Source organism: Gymnogyps californianus, unplaced genomic scaffold, assembly GCF_018139145.2.
Source record: "Gymnogyps californianus isolate 813 unplaced genomic scaffold, ASM1813914v2 HiC_scaffold_51, whole genome shotgun sequence".
NCBI classification, from domain to species: Eukaryota; Metazoa; Chordata; class Aves; order Accipitriformes; family Cathartidae; genus Gymnogyps; species Gymnogyps californianus.
In genome coordinates, this window is record NW_026114411.1 from 324,026 (window position 1) to 348,747 (window position 24,722).

The window sequence follows — 24,722 nt, forward strand, 5'->3', positions numbered from 1 at the left end:
TTTTGCTTCTTAATAAAGCTTCCATTGCTTAGATTTGCAGATTCATTTTTGGAAAGTATCACTTAGTAGATTTTTTTTTTTTTTTTACAACATTTTAGTTCATCAGAGTTCTCATTAAAGTGTGAAAGGGAAAAACCTTTGACAAGATAGGATCACAAGAATTTAAACACATGTTTAAAAAGAAAGCAAAATACATCCAAATCCAGTCAGAATGTAATGGAAATTAATCCAGGCAAAATTCACAGGTTTTATGATAATCTTGCATCCATCAGTTTCCTTAGTTTTCCTTTATAGCTGTTTTGAATACCATTCAAGAGGTTCTCTTATATGTGATTTTCATGTATCACATTTTCATGTCCCAGCAGAACTGGAGTCTAAAACTGTAACTGACTATGAGAATTAGGATTTACTTAATTATGTGCTCTGGTAAGACTACACAGTTAATATGTTTTGGCTACAAACTTTTATGTTTCCTCACATCCATAACTAGTGTGGTTCAAAAATAAGTCCTGTCAAATTTTCCATTTGAGAAACCAATCAAGTTCCTTTTTTTTCCCTCCAGTTTAAATGCTTTAAAAGAAAAACACAAAAATAGTTTCAACTGAACATTCACAATTGGGTTTTTTTCCTCTGAAACACATAGATTTGACCCAAAGTGAATGCTTTCAGTTTTCTTTTGCTAGAAAAAGAGGAATAAGTCTTTTGAGTTGACCAGGCACATTTTCTTACTTTGTGGTTGAACAAACAAACAAAAAAAACCAACCATGTTTACAGCTATGGTTCAAATGTCTAAAATATATTAGCTAGTAACCAAAATTAAATTTTTTTCATATATATGTTGTAATACCAAAACCAAAGTAAGGTATGATATCTAAAGACATGAAAAGTGCACTTGGATTAGCAGTTTTATTTGGGTGGTGTAGAATTGGCTTGTGAGACTCATTTTTCCTGATCTTGCAGAAAAACTGCAAAATAATTCCTTGATTACTTTCACACTCCCACAGCTGAAATCATTAAATCTATGAAGCTTTTTTGTAGCAATTTTGCATGCCACACTGGAAAGGAATAGGAAAATCTTGTATTGACTTTTACCATTCCTACCAAGGACATCTTCTTCCCTTCCTTCCTTATGTGTATCTCAAAATACTTCAAAAACCAACTGAAACCATTATAATTGCTCAAGTATAACTTTTTAGTGCCAGTGTTGATATAATTTGGAAAACAAAGACCTGATTTGTGATCATCAACAAAAAAAAAAAAGTGGTGGGAGAACTGCCAAGGTCATAGATTTTGGCTGATTTTCCTCAATGAAGGGAAGAAAATGGTAGCTCAAATGGTAGGGTTTTTTCTTTTTAGTTATACTATATAAGTTTCTAAATGATACAAGAATTTAACATGCATCAGAATGAAATCTAAAAGTATCAGACAAGTATCTCTGCTGTAAAGCTGTCTGGGGCAGATTCTCAGTCTTTAAATTTGTCAGGAAGCTAGACTGAACCCAAACCATGATTAAATCAAACACACTTCCTCTCCATCAAAAACATTCATGAGCCATCAATACAATAGAAGAATATAGAATAAAAAAGAATCTGTTTCTTTTATTGCTGGTAGTGTCCTTTTTTTCCCCTCCAGTTTTAAAATTCATTCACAAGACATAGTTTAAGTGCATCTATTAAAAGATAAACAAGGCATCAACTCCCCATACTGATTAGTATTATCTCATAAAAATTCAAAGAAATTACCATCCAAATTTCTCAGCTTCTGCACCTCTCAGAATTTTTTCCTGTGTTCAATGTTGTAGTCCTATGCAATTTAAAAATCACATTTTTACTTATGCAATTTAAAAAATCATCAAAAATTGACCCAATTTCCCTAGAATGATACATAGTTAAGATGTGAAATACACTGACATTTCCAGCTTATTCCATACTTATATGCCATTACAAAGGAACCATAATCTTACTGAACACATAATCCCTTACTCAATAGGAAAGCTCTCTGGCTTGGTTTACGCTCCAAGAAATTCTGAAGCATATCCATCCCATCCAAAGATCCTCCAGGTTTCAAAATGAGGTTTCTGTATTTCATTCCAGCCTGATAAAAGGTAAAGCAGAATATGTTAGTATTTCTTATCTTACAAACTGCCTCTTTTCTGTATTTGATGTGTATTTAAAAATCTACGCATGATTAAACATCTTCTCTCCTTCCAGATTTTCTTAATATCAAATCAGAATATACCACAAGTATAATTTAGATCTGCTGGAAGAACTCAAGACAGCAAAAGTTTAACCCATTCTCTAAGAAATCCTTTTTCTTGTGGTTTTACACTGTTTTGGAAGTTACAATCACAACTTGTCTGGAAGACATTCTATAATGCATAACAAACACACAGTCTTCAGTGATGGATTATCCCCGTGACTGACTAGCAGGAAAAGGGAACCTAACATCCATTTGCTCTTAATTGATGATTTCTCTTTCTTTAATCTCTGTTTGGAGAACAGAGATGATAGTTCAGAGATAGATATAGCACTGAGGAATAACATGGCACATATACACATATTATATGCATAGTAGTATATATAATATATACAAACACATCTAACTCCCCTATTAAAGTATCTTAAGGTAATGGAGACTTAATTCAGGCTTTGTTTTCAGGAAGAAACATTATTACTTTAGAAGGAATGGATTCCTTTAAAAAGAATGAACCAAACTTCTGAGACAATATTAAGTAATGAGGACTTTCTTAACAAGAGGTCATATTTTAAAGAACATATCTGGAGAATTTTGGGCCTCTGAGACATGACTATCATGACTATTTTGCATGCAGATGTCCTAGATACTTTTAATATTGAAGAAAACAATGTTCTTCCTTTTAGACACTGTATATACACATATATACTTCCCCCACACGTCAAAGCTATGAGATTACAGAACTACACCGCTTCCTGATAGCTGTACTGCAAAAACAAGCAAAGGTTTCTTTAGCTGATGGACTTCCATGACTTAATTGCATTACCAATTGCATTGTCTGAATTAACAGCTGGAAAAAACTAAAATGGAAAAAAAAAATAATAGAAAAAAAATCACTGAAGCATTGCTTATATTTCTCTATTTGTGTCAGTTTCCTGAATATTAGCAGCAAATGAAGATATTGTTCCTTTTAGTTTAAAAGTGTTATTTGAGTAGACTTGAGTCTTTGATGATGTCTGTCCAGAGTCAGTACATTGCTCAGTTCTAGGGAGACCAGAGATAATTTCAGATAATGGGCAAGAATTGAGGAGTGTGACAACTAACGAAGTTAGAGTTAAGTGTTTGCTGAAGAATTTTTATAGATACAGTCTCTGAAACTAGTTTCTATAACTGTTGCTCAAAACAGGAAGAGAGGTTTTATTCTAACAGGAAGAGGTAAGCCAAATTTCTAAAAGCCCTAGTCATGATAGCATAACCATTTTCCTTTCCTGCTGTTCTGAATACTAGTCTAAATCTAGATATAATGAAATATGAGTAACTACAAAATTCATACTGGTGTCTAGTATTTGTTTATAAAAGATTGTTTGTCCTATCCTGTGGAACTCTATTACACTTACATGGAATGCAAATAAGAAAAAAAAGTTGAAAGAGAACCCATTTGAGAAGATAGCATTGCTCTGAGGAGGGAGGGCAAATCTCCACAGAGTTACCCCTGGAGTTATATCAGCATCCAAGCAAAGTGTGTGTCTGCACACATGTGCAAGAGCACAAGTGAGACACACACATGAATAATCACTTTTCTTCCTCACTTCTTAGCTTGGATAGCAAGGTTCACATTAAAAGAGGCACTAGTTGCCTTTTAGCTGAAACATAGCAAATATCCACTTGCTCCTAGCATAATTAAATTATTCTCAAAGCCTCTCATACACAAATTCTGCTGGATGCAGAAGAGGCTGAAGAATTACACAAGGGAAAAAAGCCCAGTAAATCTAGAACCTGTTAATGATTTGAACTTCAAAAGCCACTTGGGAAAAAAACTAAAGAGGAAAAAAATTGCAAGTTATGCTGTGCTGTGAAAAAGGAAGCTCAAAATAAATTCAGTTTTCTAAATAATAACTACATAAAAATACCACACACTTGAGGTATTATTAATGGAAACAGAGCACTATTATACAGCTTTCACAGCAGAAGAATATGCATCTGCTCTTGCAATGGAGGAGTATGTTTTTTCAGTCTAAAATTAAAGAGGAAGGCATTAGTCAATGCGACACAATGTCTTAAGTGTCATAAAATAATATTAAATATATGACCCTATATAAGAATTGTATTAAAATCCAAGTGCTCTTGGAAATGTTAAGATGATTTTCTAAAGTAATTAAGTTATTTATACACCTTTTTTTTTGTTGTTGATCTGAACTTGACAGGTACAGTAAAAGTACTTGAGATGTTACACCTATGGATCATGACTGTAATAAATATGGTTTCAGAGACAAAGTGCAACAAAAATCTTTAGTAAGAAGTATTCATCATCTACCTTTGGATTCATTATTCCTTCTTGCTTAAAGCAGCTATAAAAAATGTCCATGGAAAACACTTCACTCCACAGGTATCCATAGTACTGACCATCATAAACACCTGCCAGATGTCCAAAAGTAGCTGGCATGTTTGTTCCTTAAAAAGTAGATTAACATTAATTTATTTAAATCAAATGCAGTTATTTCTTTGATGTATACAGTACTTCAACTTTAAGAAGAAATTAATAAGGAATTTGCATCAACTACTTTGAAACTTCTAACATAAAGGGTCTGAGTATGCCTCTAAAAGTATCGGCCATATTCTGTTGACTACAAAGGAAACTCAATTTCCCATTTTAGGCTAGTTGCACATCCAATACCGATGTGACAGAACATCTAATGTGGTATTCTCATCTAGTCACTCTAAAATATAACCTCCAAAAGGTTAAGTTTTATATTTACTTTAATCTTCCTTTAGAAGAGATCATTAAGATCACCCCAAGTTTCAAAGTAATTATTTCAGCTTCATAAAGTAGATTATTTTACAAACAACAACTCTTTTTTTTTGTATGCCAAGCATTATTGGGAAAGAAAGGCATGTTTAATCAAAGCATTTGGACATGCTGTAGAAAAGTTTCATACTGACATACCTGGGGTCGCAGGAATTCCTAGAATCTCCATACAGTATTTGGCATATTCACCTGCTGGGTCAACAGATGGTTTTATATGGAGTGCCTGGTCAATCTTGCTCAAAACAATCTGATGGAGGGTTAAAAGGCCTAATTGGATAAGAACATTCAAATAACTAGCATCAAAGTAGATGGAGTTTCTTTAGCACTTTTCATTCAAAGATCTCAACATGCATCCTAAATTATTAGAATTTTAACTATGGAAAAAACTTGGAGTTATGTCATTTCCATCTGAATTGCTTCAGTTACAAAAAATTGAGAGGTATATTTTTAATAAAGGAATTGCCATTATAAGCTCCATCTTTTTCAAATGTTATTTTCCTCACAGATCAAAAACAAATTAAAGCAGATACTTTAAAAGCAAATTTCAGTATTTAAAATTATATTCTCAGCTGTCTTCACTTCCAGTATACCACTTCATTCAGGGCTTGAACAGATGATGGATGGTAAGTATATCAACCCTAAGACACTTCAAAGAACAGTAAGAACTGCTGCTGCTTTAGGCTCTGCTTTTTTGAAGAAGCTACAAGATATGAACCTTTACTCAGACAAAATGCTTATGCAACTACAATGTCTGTACAAGCCAGAAGGACAGGCACTTCTTGTTCAGGATAGGGAAGCAGTATGAAATAAACAGCAGTGGATTAATGACAAATTGTACCATAAATGGGTAAGAGCATGATGTTGGGGGAGACCTGATTACAGGGACAGAGGGGTGAGAGTGACAGAATAACAATGAGATGATAGGGAATGACATAAGATTACAGTATTGGTTTGGAGATACATGTAAAGTGGTACAAGATGTGGAAAGAGAAGAGAACTGGGACCTTAATTTGGGAAGGCAGTGTATCTGCTGGGAAGGTGGAGAACATGGACTTAGAGTTCTGGATTGAGAAGTTAAGAGGCTGTTTGAGCAATGCAGGGCTACAACACTTCTGTCTGGGATATGTTATGCACGTTTAGTAAATTTGCCAACAGCTTTCATGTCTGTCAAGTGTTATGTGCAAATCAAATATAGACAATACATCTGATACTGTATTCATGCACAGTGCCTGCCTTGGGCTGCCAGGAAAAAAACCAACCAAACAGAAAACCAAGGACCTTCCCCCACCCCCCAATCTTAAATGAGCAAAGTTGGTGGGTAAAAAAGTCACATGGAGAGAAATGTAAAGGTATTTTAGTCCTGTGGGTAGCCTGGAAAACCAGAGCTGCTACTGTTCCTACAAATAGTGGTACCTGTCATCATAGCCTTTACTAATGGTGGTACCCATGCAAATAAATCCAGGAATTATTAATCCAATGAACTTAACTTTTTTAAGCTCTCACTTAATTCTTGATGGCACTGACAGTGATAATGTACACACAGAAGAAATGTAATGGGCTTGTTATGTTTTACAGAGGATATTGTCTTTAATGTTTCTCACCAATTTTTTAAATGATTATTTTTATACATATACTGGGGGGGGAGGGGGGAGAGAGATACCCTGTATTAGCAAGTCTAGAGGCAGCAAGTTTCTCAAGGAGAGTGTCTGCAACATGGCTCTCATCTTTATAATGTCTTGACAGTTGTTGTAGTGGTTCTTTTTCCCACATCCAGTTCTCAAACATTTGTGAAGGTACCTCTACAAGGTCTGTTTCCACATTAGTTCCACTAAACCTAGCAAAATCAGTCTAAAAGGAAAAACTATTGTTTTAAATGAAAATAGAAGCTGGGATTTCTAGCAGAAACTTTCAGGTGCCAAAATTTCAGTGTTAATCACAACAAAAGGAATAATTTCAACAGGTCAACAATAAAAAACAAACACTTTAAAGACAGGAGGGCAAAAATTCAGATACAAGACTATTACCAAGCAACAAAATAGATTACTCAGTAGTTATTTACTGCATTCTCTACTGGTGGGAAACAATACTTCAATTTTCTTAATATTATTGATTTTACCTTTTAGGTTATGACAGCAATACGAATGTTTCAGTGCTGTCTTATGACAAGGATATAATTTTTAAATTGTTATAAAATTTTGTTATATTACCCCAAAGTAAAAAATAAACTCCAATTATACACTTATAAAATTGTTTATTGTATTACGGTCTACTGCACTGATTCAAAGATTTTACTTGACCAACTTATCCTATTAAGCTTTGTCCTAACTGTCTTCATTCAAAAGGCATATGGTTAACATATAGCACAATTTTTGGAGACAGTAATACACAGCCTGAAATAAATGAATCCAAGCAGCTTTAGCCATGAAAGGTCTCCAAATCTGATACTCAGTCACTGATAGAAGAATCTTCCTTCTGAAAGCCAAGCACATTAGAGCTTTTTATTTTATTTTTCTTTAGTATCAATCACTTCATGTTTAAAAAGCCCCACAGATACTAATTTTGAAGAAAAGTTTCGTGCAGTTAAAAATCTTCATAAAAATATATTACAAAACCAAAATATTTCTAAAAGAAAGCCACTTTTGAAAGACAGATGTTCAAATACCAACAGAAATTATTTGGTCTCACTCTAAACTTGTCTTGTAGTAACTCTACCTCCTCTTGCAAACCCAGTTTTTTTATTCTTCCCTTCTCAGCAACATTCTAACAAAACATTTCAAATGCTAAAAGAAAAAAAGAATTCTCAATTTCCAAAATGCCCTCTCTAAGAGCTGTAGATATTCTTGGGTTCCATCCTCCATTGGGGAATGGATGCCCACAGGAGGACTGGCTTTTGAACTTACTTTCTTGCAGGGTTACCAAAACAAAAAAGCGCATATATAATACAGGACATACACTGAACTGACAGCTGTGTCACATGCATATATCTCCCTCTCCTGTCTTCAGAAGAACAGCAGAAAAGTAGAAAAACATTTGCCTTCATTTACATTTGTGGGTTACTCAAATCCATGGTTGTAACAGGCTGGCCCTTTTTACTGTACTTGCTGAATAGCAGCTATGAAGAAAAGCTAGGAAGCATCATCTGGGAAGAAAAGGTGATAGAAGTGGCTAGAGTAAAAGGCAGGAGGAGTGCAAGAGTTTGTTGGCCTCCAGATATCCTCATTTACCCATACATAACTGCACCACACTAACAAAAAAAATATTAAGACATTTGGTTCAGGTACTTCAATAGCTCTCCTTCCCTAACACTATAAACAGATCCCCTCCCTGCCCCGATATCTCACTTTCCAGCAGACCCCCAGTACATTACAAGGAGTATCAGTCTCCAAAAGCTGACCTTTACCAGCTGCTCACAGATTCCCACCCAGTCAGATCCCTGCATACCCTTTAAATGTCAAGTTTTAACATGCTTAAACAAATCATCATATGAAACGAGATAGTGCTTTGTACACACAAATCCCAGAGGGCAGGATATTCTTATGTGAGACTGGCAAGTTATTTGCAGGTGTGTATATTAGTCCATTAAATGATTTACATAAAATACAACAACAGTAAGCATGGTAGCTATGCACACAGAAACCACCTCTGCAGTGAGACACACAACTGGAAAGCAGGCCTCCCCAACCTGTGTGCAATTTCACATTAAGTAGAGAAGTACATAAGCACTGGAGTTGTTGGCTGGGCTGCCCAGAAGGGGCTCTGCAACACCCAGGCACATCCTCATTGGTTACCAAAATTTTGCGGTCAATTTTGTACCAATGCTGAATGTGTCTCATTTATAAACATCTTCTAGGTAGTTGAAAAGAAAGAACAGGTTTTATTTCTCAATTTCTGAGCTCAGAAACAACTGTCTTAGGGTGAAGGTGATCAAATCATCATTATATTTCTACCTTCAAAATGATGCAAAAATATCTAAGCAAGTCTAGCTACTTGTTCTGAAGTTTGCTTGAACATTTGTTTAATTCTAGATTTAATATATGGAATTCTATGTCTCTGTTTCTTTATTCTGCAGTCCTAGTCTCTGGGATCAAGGTCAATAATTAAAATCTAATGTGTGTCATATTTCTCTGATTTTATGATTTGGTACTTGTTTATAAAGAAGATCACAGCAGCACTACACAAAGTCTGGATTTGTGGATAATGATGAGAATTTTTTGGTGAATGAATACTGAGACTTGTGTGTCTCTCCCTGAAACAAAATTTTCATTAGGCCAACAATAAATTTATCATCTGGCAGAATCAATTTTACATGTAAGTAAAAATGAAGCCAGGAATTTTATAACTTTATTGACATATTGATGCAAAATCAGCAGACTAGCTTCAGTTCTTTCTGGTCACAGGGAGAACTCAGACTGTCACATAGGAGAGCAGAAAATACAATAGCTCAGGCAAGACCTGTTTTATGCTTTTGATATCGAGTGATCTCTCTCAAGAGTACTAAATGCCAAAATGCTGGAGGTGAGGGCATAACTATCTGGATTCACAAATCATTTGCATTCCTGGGGACAGCAGCCTTTTTTTGTTGTTTGTTTCTAATATCTAGCATGCTACTAAGAGCAATAAAAAGCCCTCTGACAGCTGTAACAGAAGCTACCGCTGAGCACCTTCTTTACCTTACACCTATTCACTCATCACAGGTACCTGCATGACCAAATTCATGGAAGTAAGTCTTTACTTCATCATGTCACAGCAACAATGGGCAATCTGATGCTGGTTTTGTGAAGTTGGTTACCAGAGCAGCTACAGACATCATTCTGCTGCCATCAGAGAGAAGACAGCCAAGTTGGAGACCAAAGCATGCTGCATGCCCATACTTTCCCTCTGCAAGGAGCTGCAAGGCTCAGAAATAGAAAGGCTAAAAGGAAAAAAAAAAGGAATACTCTAATCTCTATAAAAAGACACTGCTTTTATTACAGTAACAGTTAAGGACAGAGTATTGTGAAAAGTCTCACTGAGTTATTTAGGCATCGTGAGGGATCTCCCAGCCCCTCCATCAGGCATATTTGAAAAATGGAACTGTCATGTTCCTGAAAATCTCCTGGGCCCAAACCCAGCAAAGATTTTAGGCAGAAGGGGGGAATTCACAAACACTAATTTTAAGCCCTTAAAGCCAGTGAATATTGGCTCCTTCTAAAGCTAAGAAAGAGAAAGATTCTTTTGGGAAAAAGGAGGAGAAAACTAAGTTAGTGTTCTTCATCCTTCTCTTGATGACTATACATCTCTCCATACACTTTACGAGACATCAATGTTAAAAAGCTTCTAGTCTTAACATTAGCCTTTGTGAAGTTTATCTGCATCACAGACATGCTTAAGTCAAGGACGATCCACATTCAAAAAGACCAGTCAGGTCTTTAAGGATAAGCAACTGTATAAACCCTCACAGGCACAGGAATCAAGGGTGCTCTGTGGTCATCTCTGAACTTCAGTCTGGTCAGGATGCTCTATGTCATCCTGTGTTTCTCTGATGAACAACTTCCGCAACAGAAGTGCTAATTTTGAATATACTATACACAGGAAATTTTGGAACTTTCCAGAAGTTTTAGAATGGTCATGGTTGATTATTTTATATACCTATACTTGTTTTGGACAACCACGCTACCCTATTCCATGAAGAAATCTTCAGGCAGAATAAAAACCAAAACCTACTGTCGTGGTTTAACCCCGGCCGGCAACTAAGCACCATGCAGCCGCTTGCTCACTCCCCCCACAGTGGGATGGGGGAAGAGAATCAGAAGAGTAAAAGCAAGAAAACTCGTGGGTTGAGATAAAGACAGTTTAATAGGGAAAGCAAAAGCCGCGCACACAAGCAAAGCAAAACAAGGAATTCATTCACTGCTTCCCATGGGCAGGCAGGTGTTCAGCCATCTCCAGGAAAGCAGGGCTCCATCACGCGTAATGGTTACTTGGGAAGACAAACGCCATCACTCCAAACGTCCCCCCCTTCCTTCTTCTTCCCCCAGCTTTATATGCTGAGCATGACATCATATGGTATGGAATATCCCTTTGGTCAGTTGGGGTCAGCTGTCCTGGCTGTGTCCCCTCCCAACTTCTTGTGTACCCCCAGCCTACTTGCTGGTGGGGTGGTGTGAGAAGCAGAAAAGGCCTTGACTCTGTGTAAGCACTGCTCAGCAATAGCTAAAACATCCCTGTGTTATCAACCCTGTTTCCAGCACAAATCCAAAACATAGCCTCATACTAGCTGCTATGAAGAAAATCAACTCTACCCCAGCCAAAACCAGCACATTCTCCACCCCTTATTCCATACCATTTATGTCATGCTCAGGTCCCACACTATCCAATACAACCTCATTACCCACCCCCCCCTTCCCATCCTTTGATATAATACAGAGATATCATTCCCCTAGTCTATGGACCACCCCTGTGAAATGTCTGTGAAATGTCCACAAAATGTCCATTGAGTTCATTTAGTCCATGACTTTGGGCTCCATCTGTTATGGTGGTCAGTTGGGACAGGAGAGGTGGTGTGTTGCGTGGAGTCACTGGACACCAAAGCCAGCTCAGGTTGGGTCGCTGCTGCACTTGCACTGCTTCTTGTAAGGCTTGTCCTCCGTTGGTTCAGGTGGTTCCTGCTATAGTAATTCCCATAACATGCAACTCAAATCCTGGGTTACAACAATTTAAAGGTATTTCCATTACAATCTCCACCCCTGGTCCCTTTGGGCCAGGTTATAGGGTTTAACATTGCAATGAACTCCTCCCCTTGCCCCTGCTCTGGCTTGGACTTATCCACAGACTGCAGTCCCTTAGGGGTGTACCTGCTCCAAGTGGAGCCTTATCTATGAGCCACAGTCTCTTCAGGGGTATACCTGCTGTGTCATAGACTTATCCACAGCCACAGTCACTTTGAGGTGCACCTGTTCCAGCGTGGCCTAATCCATGGGCCACAATCCCTTCAGAGATACACCTGCTCCAGCGTGGCCTTACCCACAGCCACAATCCCTTCAGAAGTAAACCTGCTCCAACGTGGCCTTATCCATGGCTGCAGTCCCTCCAGGGGTGTACCTGCTCTGTCATGGGCTTATCCATGGCCACACGCTTTGAGGTGCTCCAGCATGACCTCATGCACAGCCACAGATGCTTCAAGGTGTACCTTCTCCAGCGTGGACTTAACCTTGGGCCACAATCCCTTCAGAGGTATACCTGCTACGGCACAGACATAACCACAGCCACAGATGCTTCAAGATTTACCTGCTCTGGAGTGGACTTATCCACGGCCACAGATGCTTCGGGGTGTCCTGCTCCCGCGTGGACTCATCCACAGGTGACAGTCCCTTCGACTCGAGCTCACACTGGAGTTCCAGCCTCTCCAGTACAGCAGCACAGAAACAGCAGCGATGCCCTGGCCATCTGCCAGCCCAGGCGCACGGCCATTGCTGTTATCAAAATGTTCCCAGGCACAGCAGAGTAAGATGAGAAGCACTACAGCACTACAGCAAGCAGCGAAAGCAAAAAGCAGCCACTAACGAGCACTAGACTCTAACATACAGTGAGGCAAGCACGCCCCATGGCAAGCACAGGAGCCTGCTGACTAATAGCTAAACAGCAATAACAGCTATAAATTTGATCTAGCACATTCCAATCAAACCTGTCGTTATCTCAACTCTTTGAGCCCCACGTTGGGCGCCAAAAAGGACTGTCGTGGTTTAACCCCAGCCAGCAGCCAAGCACCACGCAGCCGCTCCCTCACTCCCCCTCCCCTGCTCCCAGGGGGATGGGGAAAATCGGGAAATAAGGTAAAACTCATGGGTTGAGATAAGAACGGTTTAATAACTAAAGTAAAATATAATAATAACAATAATAATAATGAAATATAATAATAATAATAATAGTAATGAAAAGGAATATAACAAAAAAAGGAAGGGGAAAAAAAAAGAAAAAACTCAGTGATGCACAATGCAATTGCTCACCACCTGCTGACCGATGCCAGAGCAGCGATCCACCCCTCCCAGCCAACTCCCCCCTGTTTATATACTGGGCATGACATTCCATGGTATGGAATATCCCTTTGGCTAGTTCGGGTCAGCTGCCCCGGCTCTGCTCCCTCCCAGCTTCTTGCACACCTGCTTGCTGGCAGAGCATGGGAAACTGAAAAGTCCTTGGCTTAAGATAAGCGCTCCTTAGCAACAACTAAAACATCAGGGTGTTATCATCAACATCATTCTCACACTAAATCCAAAACACAGCACTGTACCAGCTACTAAGAAGAGAGTTAACTCTGTCCCAGCCGAAACCAGGACACCTACTTAGAATATCGTGAACAAAAACTGCAGCAGCTGTTTACATCAGACTGAGTTTCTTGAGGGCATGTGGGTGGAGAAGATTGGCAACATTCTTAAGCATGCCTCTGCTAGCCAACATGTGCAGATGTTAGGAGTAATAAAATTTAAAATTATAGTTTCACTACCAAATCTACCTTTATTCCAAGTTTCAGACCCCAAAATAAAAGTTTTCTAAAGAATAAGATCTGGAGCATATTCAACAACATAAACCTATGCAGGAACTTTTTCCCCTAATGTGTGGGGAAAAGAGACAGACTAGATTATTTTCAATTGTTTTTTTTAAATTTAATACAAAAACCTCACACATCTTTCACCATCAACAGTTCTTAAATAAAGCATAATTTAGGAAGAATCCTAAACAGTTGTTAACTTATAAAAGTTTAGTCCTCATTAAAGGGAGCAAAAACATTCAGGATGTCACTGAGATCTAGCAGATTTAGTCATCTTTTAGTGGATTGACTGTATTATAAATAACATGGGAGTGTGAGGGGCCTCATTCTCCTCACTGCGTTTTAACCTGGCCCTTGTGTAGGATCATGAAACTGAATTCATATATCTGGACTATTAAATCCTCAGTGAGGCCATGAAAAACCTAATTTAATCAAAATGTTTCACTGGCTTGTTTAAACTAATAAAATTATTTCAGCAAAACATTTCTTTTTGTGGAAATCCTTTTTTTTATGTGCTCCTGGCACCTGACTTTTCAACTAAGTTTCTAACAGGAGAAGGTGTTAGAAATTTAGCAAAAATTAACAAGAAATTTGTGATTTAGAAATAGCAAGACTCTATCAGTCTGGCACTATTGGCAATTTCACATCTGTTCTACAGCAAAAAGTGCTGCTACTTTCATAGTTATTATGAAGTTGATATATGCTCAGATCTTAGTGCAGGTCGCATCTCTGGAAAACTAATACTAAAACATGCTTACATGGTGCAGTTAAGCCAAGAAAAATCTCTAAAATTAAATGGAGATTTAAGCAACAATTTTAACTGTTATGAAAGCCAAATATTGCTGCAAAGGAAAATGAAGTAGGAAAGCATCAAATGAAAAAGATTTTTAAAAAAAGATTAAAAGAAAGTAATACTAGCGAATAATAGCAATCAGTTTTCACTAGCTACTATTAGAAATTCCTGTAAATTAAAAATAGATAGATATACAGATATGGTAGATTAGCCCTAAATGTATCTGTGTATACTATACTGGGGAATGGGAAAAATCATAGCAAATAAAAAATACGCATCAAAACATTTGATTAATAGCAACAGAGCAGGGGAGGGGAAAAAAATATCAACATAAGGCACTATCTGCCAACACACAACAGAAGGTCCTCAAAGTGGGGCTATTAAATACCTACACAAACATGTAAACAACAATACCCAGCTAGAGGAGAACACTTGAAAATGTGCCTAGAAAACACAGCAATAGAAGACAATGGTATTGGAAGGCACTTTAATAAGGTGCTGCAAATATTATTCTGGTTCCTGGCCAACACTGCAAAAAGCACAATGACTCCAAGAAATAGGGCTCCAATGTATTATCAGCATCACAAGAAGGTTAAAAATCAGTGGGGTTGAAAGGGAAGATTCACATTTGGAGCATGGACAAATGTATATATTTTAATTGTTCACATTAGATGATAGCTTCCTTGTATTATCTTTCAATTACACTTCAGGAAAATTATTACTAAATGTCACTAGATGCATTTGAACAAAAACAAATGTTCTTCCTGTTTGACCTACAAAATAAACAGTACAAATGAAGAATACAAGACACCTGTAGGTACTCAATTAGAAGGGAAGCTAAACAGAAACACAAAGGGATAGAAACTAGTTCAACAGCAAATGTATGTTTTGACTTAGTTTTATTTTGTTTGAGGCTTAAGCAGCATACAAGGAGGAGTATACAATGTAGCTGTCTATAATTGGCAGATCAAAAGAGGTAATTTCGGAGGTCACTCCCAGTTATATGTTCTCAACAACTTTTATAACTTAAAACTCAGCTTTAAAATTCTCAACAACTTCAATAAAGCACAACTTTGGACACAAATTCAAATGCAGTATAAGCCAACCTAAATACATTGTTATATTGCCTCTTTTCTTCCTCTCCACTTGATGATGCTCTGGGCAAACCAGTTCAGGGAGCTTAGCCAGCAGAAAACAATTAATTTTATTTTTCCTGATGGGTTTCCTTCTGCTGGTTTAGCTTCCTTGTACCAGCTCATTGAAAAATTAGACAAGTGTCAAAGCTATTGCAATGGAGAGAGAAGGAAACACACCTAGACATGAGAGGCAAAGAGTGGGAGCACCAAGTTACATTGGCTTAAGTCTCTGTGGAACCATAGTCTCAGTTTGTATAGCTGTGTGTCACTGGAAAGATTTGACTGGTACGGACACAGGAGAAAAACACAGTGATGGGGATCTTGAAAAGCACTGTGCATACTAACTTCTTTAGATAAAAGTTTTTCACTGCTGGAATTTTATCTACATTTCCACAAGTTATGTAGATATTGTGATTTACCTGCAAATAAACAACCTTCTGAAATACATCTTCTCTCATGCTCATCTCCACATCAAAATTAGAAAGCTTTTTGTCAGCTTCTGTACTTGCTAAGTGTACTTCTTTGTCAGGTGAGACATGCTGGGGAAAATCCAACATGCTTCTTTCCACTGTTAAAAAAGGCAATGAACACTTACACAGAAGGCTAGAAACACTTTAAGGATAAGGAATCTTTCCCCCCGCTTCTGATATTTATAGAAGACATAAGAAACAAGTGCCCAAAGCAACCTGACACTTCAGATCAGGCGTGAAACAAATAAAGCGATTACAGATAATGTAAAAATGAATGGGTGAAGGGACAAAACTGCATACCATTATAACAAATAGACATTTTACAAAAACTATCCATTACCCAAGCCTAATTATCTCAGCTTCATACTTCTACGAAGTCAACTGAAAGATGTATAAATATGATATATGATTTTTGAAAGATGAACCATTTGTAAGTGAAGACTGACATTGTTTCATAGCTGGCACAGATGTTTCCATGTTAGTATTTAAATTGAAAAGCTCTGAATCTTTCAAACAGGCCCATCTGTCCTGAAGTTATTTCTACATTGGTATGAGAGAAGTGTCAAATCCCCATCTTCTCTTCTGTGTTTAAGGAGAAACAATAAGGCAACCACAAAAGATGCTGTCTACATATTCTGAACTTCTAGAGATCAGGAGCTGAGTAATACTACTTTTTTAGAATATACTTTTGAGATTAAGTAAATCCTTAGCTATTAAAGGAATATTGCATCTTTATAATGACATTGAATAAAGTGCTAAAATAGAAATGAGTCATCACGACCAGCTGAATTAACTTAATTCAAAACCAATTATAATTTTACTCCCCTCCCCAAAAGCACATTTTAGAGTAACAATATCTTCAGATGATTTAAAGCTTTGTAATTTTATGTAATCTGAAGTTGTTTTATCAAACCCTGAGGTATTCTCAGCCCTTTAGAAACCTTTGGAATGCAAATATGGGCATACGGTTCTTCTTGAAGTCCATAGGAAACTTTCCCCCCCCTCCTGTCCTCATGCCAAGATAGTTCAAAATGATGAAGTGAGTTTTGGCAGCTTCCAAGTGAAACGTAAGGCCTGTTGTCATCTGTGTCTTTTCAGATAATGAGTTCCAGTTACTGGGGTAGCTCTCACGTACATGTGAGAGGGACACACAGGACTTACAAATCCAAGGCTCTAATGGAAGTATTGCTCTGGTAATACAACCTTATCATATGCCATGGGCTGTTTCACAGGTAAGTCATGGTAATTTCACATACAGCTTTGAAGATAAGCATTAAAAGATTAAATATGACCCACTACTGCAATGGCATGTAGAGAAAAAAGTACATCTTGGAAGATGCAAGTTTTGGTGGCTATGCTGAGAAGCTGATGGCCACTATTTTCTGAATCAAAAATAGATTTTCCTTCTAATTTAATTTAAAGCAGAGAGTTTATGCCTTGGTGAAAAAGCTTACAATAATTGTACCAAATACATTGGTACAATTAAAACTGAATCTGACAGGAAGCTGTTCAGATGAAGATTACTCAGTCTTTCTGCTAGCATCAATTCCAGTCAATTCACTGGATGTGCCCAAAGTGTAATTCTAAGTAATGTGAAAGACACATTGTGGTGGGTTGACCCTGGCTGGATGCCAGGTGCCCACCAAAGCTGCTCTATCACTCCCCTCCTCAGCTGGACAGGGGAGAGAAAATATAACGAAAGGCTCGTGGGTCGAGATAAGGACAGGGAGATCACTCACCAATTACCGTCACGGGCAAAACAGACTCGACTCGGGGAAAAAAAAATTAATTTAATTTATTACCAGTCAAATCAGAGCAGGATAATGAGAAATAAAACCAAAGCTTAAAAACACCTTCCCCCCACCCCTCCCTTCTTCCCGGGCTTAACTTCACTCCTGATTTTCTCTACTTCCTCCCCCACAGTGGTGCAGGGGGACAGGGAATGGGAGTTGTGGTCAGTTCATCCCACATTGTCTCTGCCGCTCCTTCCTCCTCAGGGGGAGGACTCCTCACACTCTTCCCCTGCTCCAGCGTGGGGTCCCTCCCACAGGGGACAGTCCTCCACAAACTTCTCCAATGTGAGTCCTTCCCATGGACTGCAGTTCTTCACGAACTGCTCCAGCATGGGTCCCTTCCACGGGGTGCAGGTGGATATCTGCTCCACCGTGGACCTCCATGGGCTGCAGGGGGACAGCCTGCCTCACCATGGTCTTCACCAGGGGCTGCAGGGGAATCTCTGCTCTGGCGCCTGGAGCACCTCCTCCCCCTCCTTCTTCCCTGACCTTGGTGTCTGCGGAGTTGTTCCTCTCACATATTCTCACTCCTCTCTCTTCCGGCTGCAATTGCTGCTGTGCAGTAACTTTTTCCCCTTCTTAAATATGTTATCCCAGAGGCGCTACCACCATCACTGATTGGCTCGGCCTTGGCCAGCGGCAGGTCTGTCTTGGAGCCGGCTGGCATTGGTGCTATCGGACATAGGGGAAGCTTCTAGCAGCTTCTCACAGAAGCAACTCCTGTAGCCCCCCCACTACCAAAACCTTGCCATGCAAACCCAATACACACATACTAATATTACAGTACAATCATTTGAGCTGCAGCCTGCTCTCTTTTGCTAGGCGAAGATTTTGCTCCAAGCCAAGGTGGCTGTATTCAGCACTTCTGTTGCTATTGCAGATTTTTTAGAGGATTTAAGAGAACTTGATATTTTATTACACCGACTACTTTTTGAGTCATGCAGCTACCATGTGATAGGTTTTTCAAAATAAAGCCACCACAGACACATTTTTATTATTCCCATCTCCTCTGTGATAATTATTAACAAATTAACTGAATGACCTGTGTTTGACCATTAAACTCCATCCGTATATAGGCATACCTTGATAATTCATTCAGAACAATCTAGATGTGACTGCATGTCCAATACCTCCCCTTGGATTCCTCAAGGCTTTGCAGGCCATAATATAAAAATGAGCAAGTAGTCTTCTTTCAAAAAAGCATTCAAAAATTCCCCCATTCTCAACCATCACCTTTTCTCTACTAAGAGCATATCAACCTCTCCATTGTTCCATTTGACTTGCTTGTCTCAGTCAGATTCTACAGTGTCTGAAGAAAGGTGCTGCTTATCAGGCTTGAATGTAATATGCATACCACAGACGCTGTAGTCTATACTGTTGCACATTGCCCCCTAGTGGTTGTACACAGTTGGAAAAGAAAATGTGTGTAGAGCATCACATGCAAAAAGAAAACAGGTGACCACTGCAGTTCTCTGCATGTGTCAAAAATATCGACAGCACAGGTTGGCTAGTCCTTATTTTTGTCTCTAGAATGAAGCAACAGAACTTTGTAGCTGATCATGTTACATATTGCTGAGATGTCCCAAACAATTACTATGACCAGAGGACCTCTACACATTCTATACAAGAATAGCACGGATCAGAATTGTAAGCAACAACTATCTTTCCTCAATGTTTCTTCATGTGCAGATGGAATGCCCTATAGAAAGAATCACAGAAAACATACACTAACCTGTATATTCCACTTCTATATCTGCCAAGGCCCATACAGTATTTTCATGTGTTACTTCTCCAATATCAGGCATCCCAACACTGTCATATACATGCTTTGTCTTCCCGATTAGTTCTTCTGTTCTTGTTTGAATTTGCTCTCATGACAGGTCCCATCTCAAAAGGTTTTGGCCTGATGCTATGTATGAAGAAGCCTTGAGCTGGCTAGCAATTTCTGCTCCTAATGTCATTCTCAACACATGCAGTGGCCCAATGGACCTGAAAGTATAAAAATGATCTTTGCATAGCAAGATTCTAGTTCAAGAGGTAGTTTATAGTTAACATTAAAAAAAAGGCAACAGACCTTTAATAATTACAGAATATTTTTAGAAGCAAGAACAAAGTCCCTTTTAGAGCCATAGCTTGTCCAGCAGGACCACACACAGCTGTTACCCTTATCAATTAAGTCTAATTTTAAATAAATCAGAGGTCAGTCTTCTATCTTTTCCATCTAGAGGATGACCAAGTGCCATCTAATATATTTGCAGACAGAGATAAAACCTTTGGTATTGACAAAAATAGACAGATTAAGTTACCATTCAATCTTCTAAGAAAAACAGAATTACAGTTACTGAAACGCTACAGAAACAGACAGTATTTGCATTTTTAAAATAAGGAATAAAACTCACATAGTGATTTGTAGATTATGAAGACCAAGAACTGCAAGGATGCACACAACAAAAAAAAAAGTACTTTGGTCGCGTTCATTATAACAATTTATATTTATGCAGGATGTCTGCCACATAATCGGCCATGGGGGGAAAACTTCTAGTTGTTACTCACTTGAAAATTTAGTCCTTTAATTGTTGTAGATTTTATACAGACAGTTTCACTCTATTGCCAGAAGAGGTACATAAGTTTACTGTAATTTATGTACTATTAATCCTGATTATATAAATCAACTATATTTCAGCTTTAGCTAGCAGAAAAGTTTACATACGTAAGTGATATTAGTTGTGCTGTGCAAGCAATGGCTGCCTTTTCAATAATTTCTTTGACAATATTAAAAAAAAAGTAACTTATATTTGGATTCATTGCTCCAAGTTAAGAAGATACTGGCTTCAGAAATACAGGCTTCCACCCTCCCACTGCAACAAACCAACACTCAACTTGGTTGTATGAAGGAGAAGGATACAGACTCAGGCAACTGACTGAATGTATTGGGTCTGGCTGAGATGGAGTTAACTTTCCCCACAGCAGCCCTCATAGTGCTGTGCTCTGTATTGGTAGCTAGAAAGGTGTGGATAACACACCAGGGTTTTGGCTACTGCTGAGCACTGCTCCCACAGCATCAAGGCTGCCTCTCCAACATTGCCCCCCTCACCAGTAGGCTGGGGGTGGGCAAGATCTTGGGAGGGGACAGAGCCAGGACAGCTGACCCAAACTGACCAAAGGGGTATTCCATACCATATGACATCTGCTCAGCAATAAAAGCTGGGGGGGGCATTCGTTATTTATGTTTGTCTTCCAGAGCAACCACTATGTGTACTGAAGCCCTGCTTCCCGGGAAGTGGCCGGACATCGCCTGCTGATGGGAAGTAGAGAATAAAATCTTTTGTTTTCCTTTGCTTTCGTGCGCGACCTTTGCTTTTGCTTTATTAAACTGTCCTTATCTCGACCCACGAGCCTTTCGTTATATTTTCTCTCCCCTGTCCAGTTGAGGAGGGGGAGTGATAGAGCGGCTTTGGTGGGCACCTGGCATCCAGCCAGGGTCAACCCACCACACTGAAGTGGGGCTAATAGAAACCTACATAGTCAACAAGATGTCCATCTGGAGAATACAGTAACAGCTCAGTTATATATGAAGTAGTGGCTGAGGGAGATGATAATTTGATAGTAATTAAAAGACAGCTTGCATTGAAGGAGTAAAACTTGCTGCAGTGTTTAGTATCATAGGAGTATCATAGTAAGTCTCTGCCAGCTAGAGATCCTCCTATCTGCCTCCCCATTTCAGTCACATAATTTAAGAAAAAAACCAAAAAACAAAAACCAAAAACCATACGTTGTTATGGTAATAATGACAACTTACAATTTTCAACCATAACTAAAGAAATATAAGAACACGCACAGAGAACTCACTACTAAAAGGGATGTTTACTTAACACTTTTATATTAAATACCTTTTTCTGTTAATGTTAGCCACTGTACCTGTATTATTTTTTTTGCAAAACCAGTCTGGTATGTGCATAAGTGCTCAGATAGGTTTTGGCATACAATGCAGGAAGCAACAAAAAAGGATAGGCAATTTTAGCCTGAAGGAAAAACAAAGCAGAAGAGTGAAATGCCAACAATCTGAGAAGAGACACATGCAGGGCTTCTGTTTGAAGGCAAAACTTTTAATAAAAAGTCTCACTGGTCTGTAAGAGGAATTCTCTAGAAATAGCCTAGTCAAAATTATTTTATGCAAGACAAAAATGAAAAACAACATTCCTATCTACGCTTTATCTTGAGAATTTTTTTTCCTTGTTACCACAGTTTCTTCAAATCCTCCCATACCAGTGTAGACAAGATGTTTACTTTTCCTTTCTACTGGCATACAGAAACATCAATGTCCAGCATATTGATGATTTAACTCTGAAAATGAAGCCTGAATAAAGAATATTCCTTCCACCTCTGTTCTATCTCTCCAATACCAACTCAAATCTGACATTAATAGCTTCTCCACTGGACTACTGAAAATTTGAATCTCATTTAGAAGTTAATGATAAATGAAGCTGCTGTCATGAAAGAAAAATGGTATTAGCATTCTCAGAATGCATTAGTTTCCCATCCCAAAAATCTACTGAATTCTACCCTGAATCTACAAATCCATTAAAGAATAGTACTTCATTAAGTCATGAACAGCTTCCCACTGGACTGCACTATGTCTAGTCTTTCACACATTGCTAGTGCAGCTCTCTTACAACCTCATGGGAGCTAAAGAAGAACCTCCTCAAAAGCAGGTTCAAGGCTCTGAACTGACTCATGCTGCTGACTCCTATTGAGCCTGCTGTCAACCAGCACCCCCAGATCCCTTTCTGCAGGGCTGCTCTCCAGCCACTCCTCTCCCAGTTTATACTTGTGCCTGGCATTACTCCATCCCAGGTGCAGAATCCAGCATTTGGACTTGTTAAATTTCATGCCATTGATGATTGCCCAGTGCTCCAATCTATCCAGATCCCTCTGCAAGGCCTCTTGTCCCTCGAGAGAGTCACCAGCACCTCCCAGTTTGGTATCATCAGCAAACTTGCTAATGGTGCATTCAACTCCTGCATCCAGATCATTGATAAATATATCGAACAGAACTGGCCCTAGAATTGAGCCCTGCGGAACACCGCTGGTGACCGGTCGCCAGCCAGATGCAGCCCCATTCACCACAACCCTTTGAGCCCTGCCCTTCAGCCAGTTCTTCACCCAGTGCACCGTGTACCTGCTCATCCCACAGTTGGACAACTTGGCCAGAAGGATGCTGTGAGGGACAGTATCAAAAGCCTTCCTAAAATCCAGAAAAACTACATCCACCGCCTTCCCTTCAAAGGCAGTACAAACTCAAGAAAGACCTGTAAGTCTTCCTAATTGACCAAATGAAGGTGGGTTTTCAAAAACCGTAACATAACATTTCACATAAAAACAATCATTACGTACAATCATCTTCAAATAACCATTTACACATGTTGTTGCCTCACTACCAGTCAATCATATTGTACTCGGGGCCAATGTAACTCACAGCAGATATTAATGAAAAACAACACGCAAGTAAAAATATATGCACAGGTGAAATCTTGGCCATTTCTTTCATGGCTTAGTATTTCATATTCTTTGTCTACATAAAATTGTAAACAAATAAATTCCCCAAACTTCATGTATCATACTGCAATAAAATTGATAATTTACTAACTTTGTCTTATTTGCTCAATAAGGAAACAATGCCAAATGTAAAATTAAAGATTAAATAGACTATAAAGAAACAAGAAAGGAGAGCATAGCTAAAATAGTATGGCTGTTTCAAAAATGCTCTGCAACTACACATCATGTTATTAGAAAGAAAATATTACAGTGAATTTGTATTGGGTTTGCGTGGCAAGGTTTTGGTGGCGGGGGGGCTACAGGGGTGGCTTCTGTGAGAAGCTGCTAGAAGCTTCCCCTATGTCCAATAAAGTTAATGCCAGCGGGTTCCAAGACGGACCCGCCGCTGGCCAAGGCCGAGCCAATCAGCAACAGTGGTAGCGCCTCTGTGATAACATATTTAAGAAGGGGGAAAAATTGCTGTGTAACAGCAGCTGGGAGAGAGGAGTGAGAAGATGTGAGAGAAACAACTCCGCAGACACCAAGGTCAGGGAAGAAGGAGGGGGAGGAGGTGCTCCAGGCAGCCGGAGCAGAGAGAGATTCCCCTGCAGCCCCTGGTGAAGACCATGGTGAGGCAGGCTGTCCCCCTGCAGCCCATGGAGGTCCACGGTGGAGCAGATATCCATCTGCAGCTCATGGAGGACCCCACGCCAGAGCAGGTGGATGCCTGAAGGACGCTGTGACCCCATGGGAAGCCTGCGCTGGAGCAGGCTCCTGGCAGGACCTGTGGCCCCGTGGACCCATGGAGAGAGGAGCCCACGCTGAAGCAGGTTTGCTGGCACGACTTGTGACTCTGTGGGGGACCCACACTGGAGCAGTCTGTTCCTGAAGGACTGCACCCCATGGATGGGACCCATGCTGGAGCAGTTCGTGAAGAACTGTAGCCCGTGGGAAGGACTCACATTGGAGAAGTTCACGAAGGACTGTCTCCCGTGGGAGGGACCCCACGCTGGAGCAGGGGAAGAGTGTGAGGAGTCCTCCCCCTGAGGAGGAAGGAGCAACAGAAACAATGTGCGATGAACTGACCGCAACCCCCATTCCCTGTCCCCCTGTGCCGCTCAGGGGGAGGAGGTAGAGAAAATCGGGAGTGAAGCTGGGCCTGGGAAGAAGGGAGGGGTGGGGGGAAGGTGTTTTAAGATTTGGTTTTATTTCTCATTATCCTGCTCTGATTTGACTAGTAATAAATTAAACTAATTTTTCCCCAAGTCGAGTCTGTTTTGCCCGTGACGGTAATTGGTGAGTGATCTCCCTGTCCTTATCTCGACCCATGAGCCTTTCGTTTTATTTTGTCTCCCCTGTCCAGCTGAGGAGGGGGAGTGATAGAGCGGCTTTGGTGGGCACCTGGCATCTAGCCAGGGTCAACCCACCACAGAATTGTATCACCGAGGGAAACTTTAACTTCCCAAATA

The 24,722-nt window shown here is 39.4% G+C and overlaps 1 protein-coding gene across 1 annotated transcript; it reads right to left on the reverse strand.

Annotated features, from left to right (window-relative positions):
• Positions 1 to 1,959: 1,959 nt before the first annotated feature.
• On the reverse strand, positions 1,960 to 19,523 carry LOC127028959 (neurolysin, mitochondrial-like). Its single transcript, XM_050914637.1, is given in 8 exon segments — positions 1,960 to 2,094; positions 4,508 to 4,644; positions 5,138 to 5,292; positions 6,660 to 6,847; positions 8,640 to 8,659; positions 9,698 to 9,887; positions 15,875 to 16,023; positions 19,451 to 19,523. Coding segments are annotated over 8 exon segments (1,047 nt in total).
• Positions 19,524 to 24,722: the final 5,199 nt, after the last annotated feature.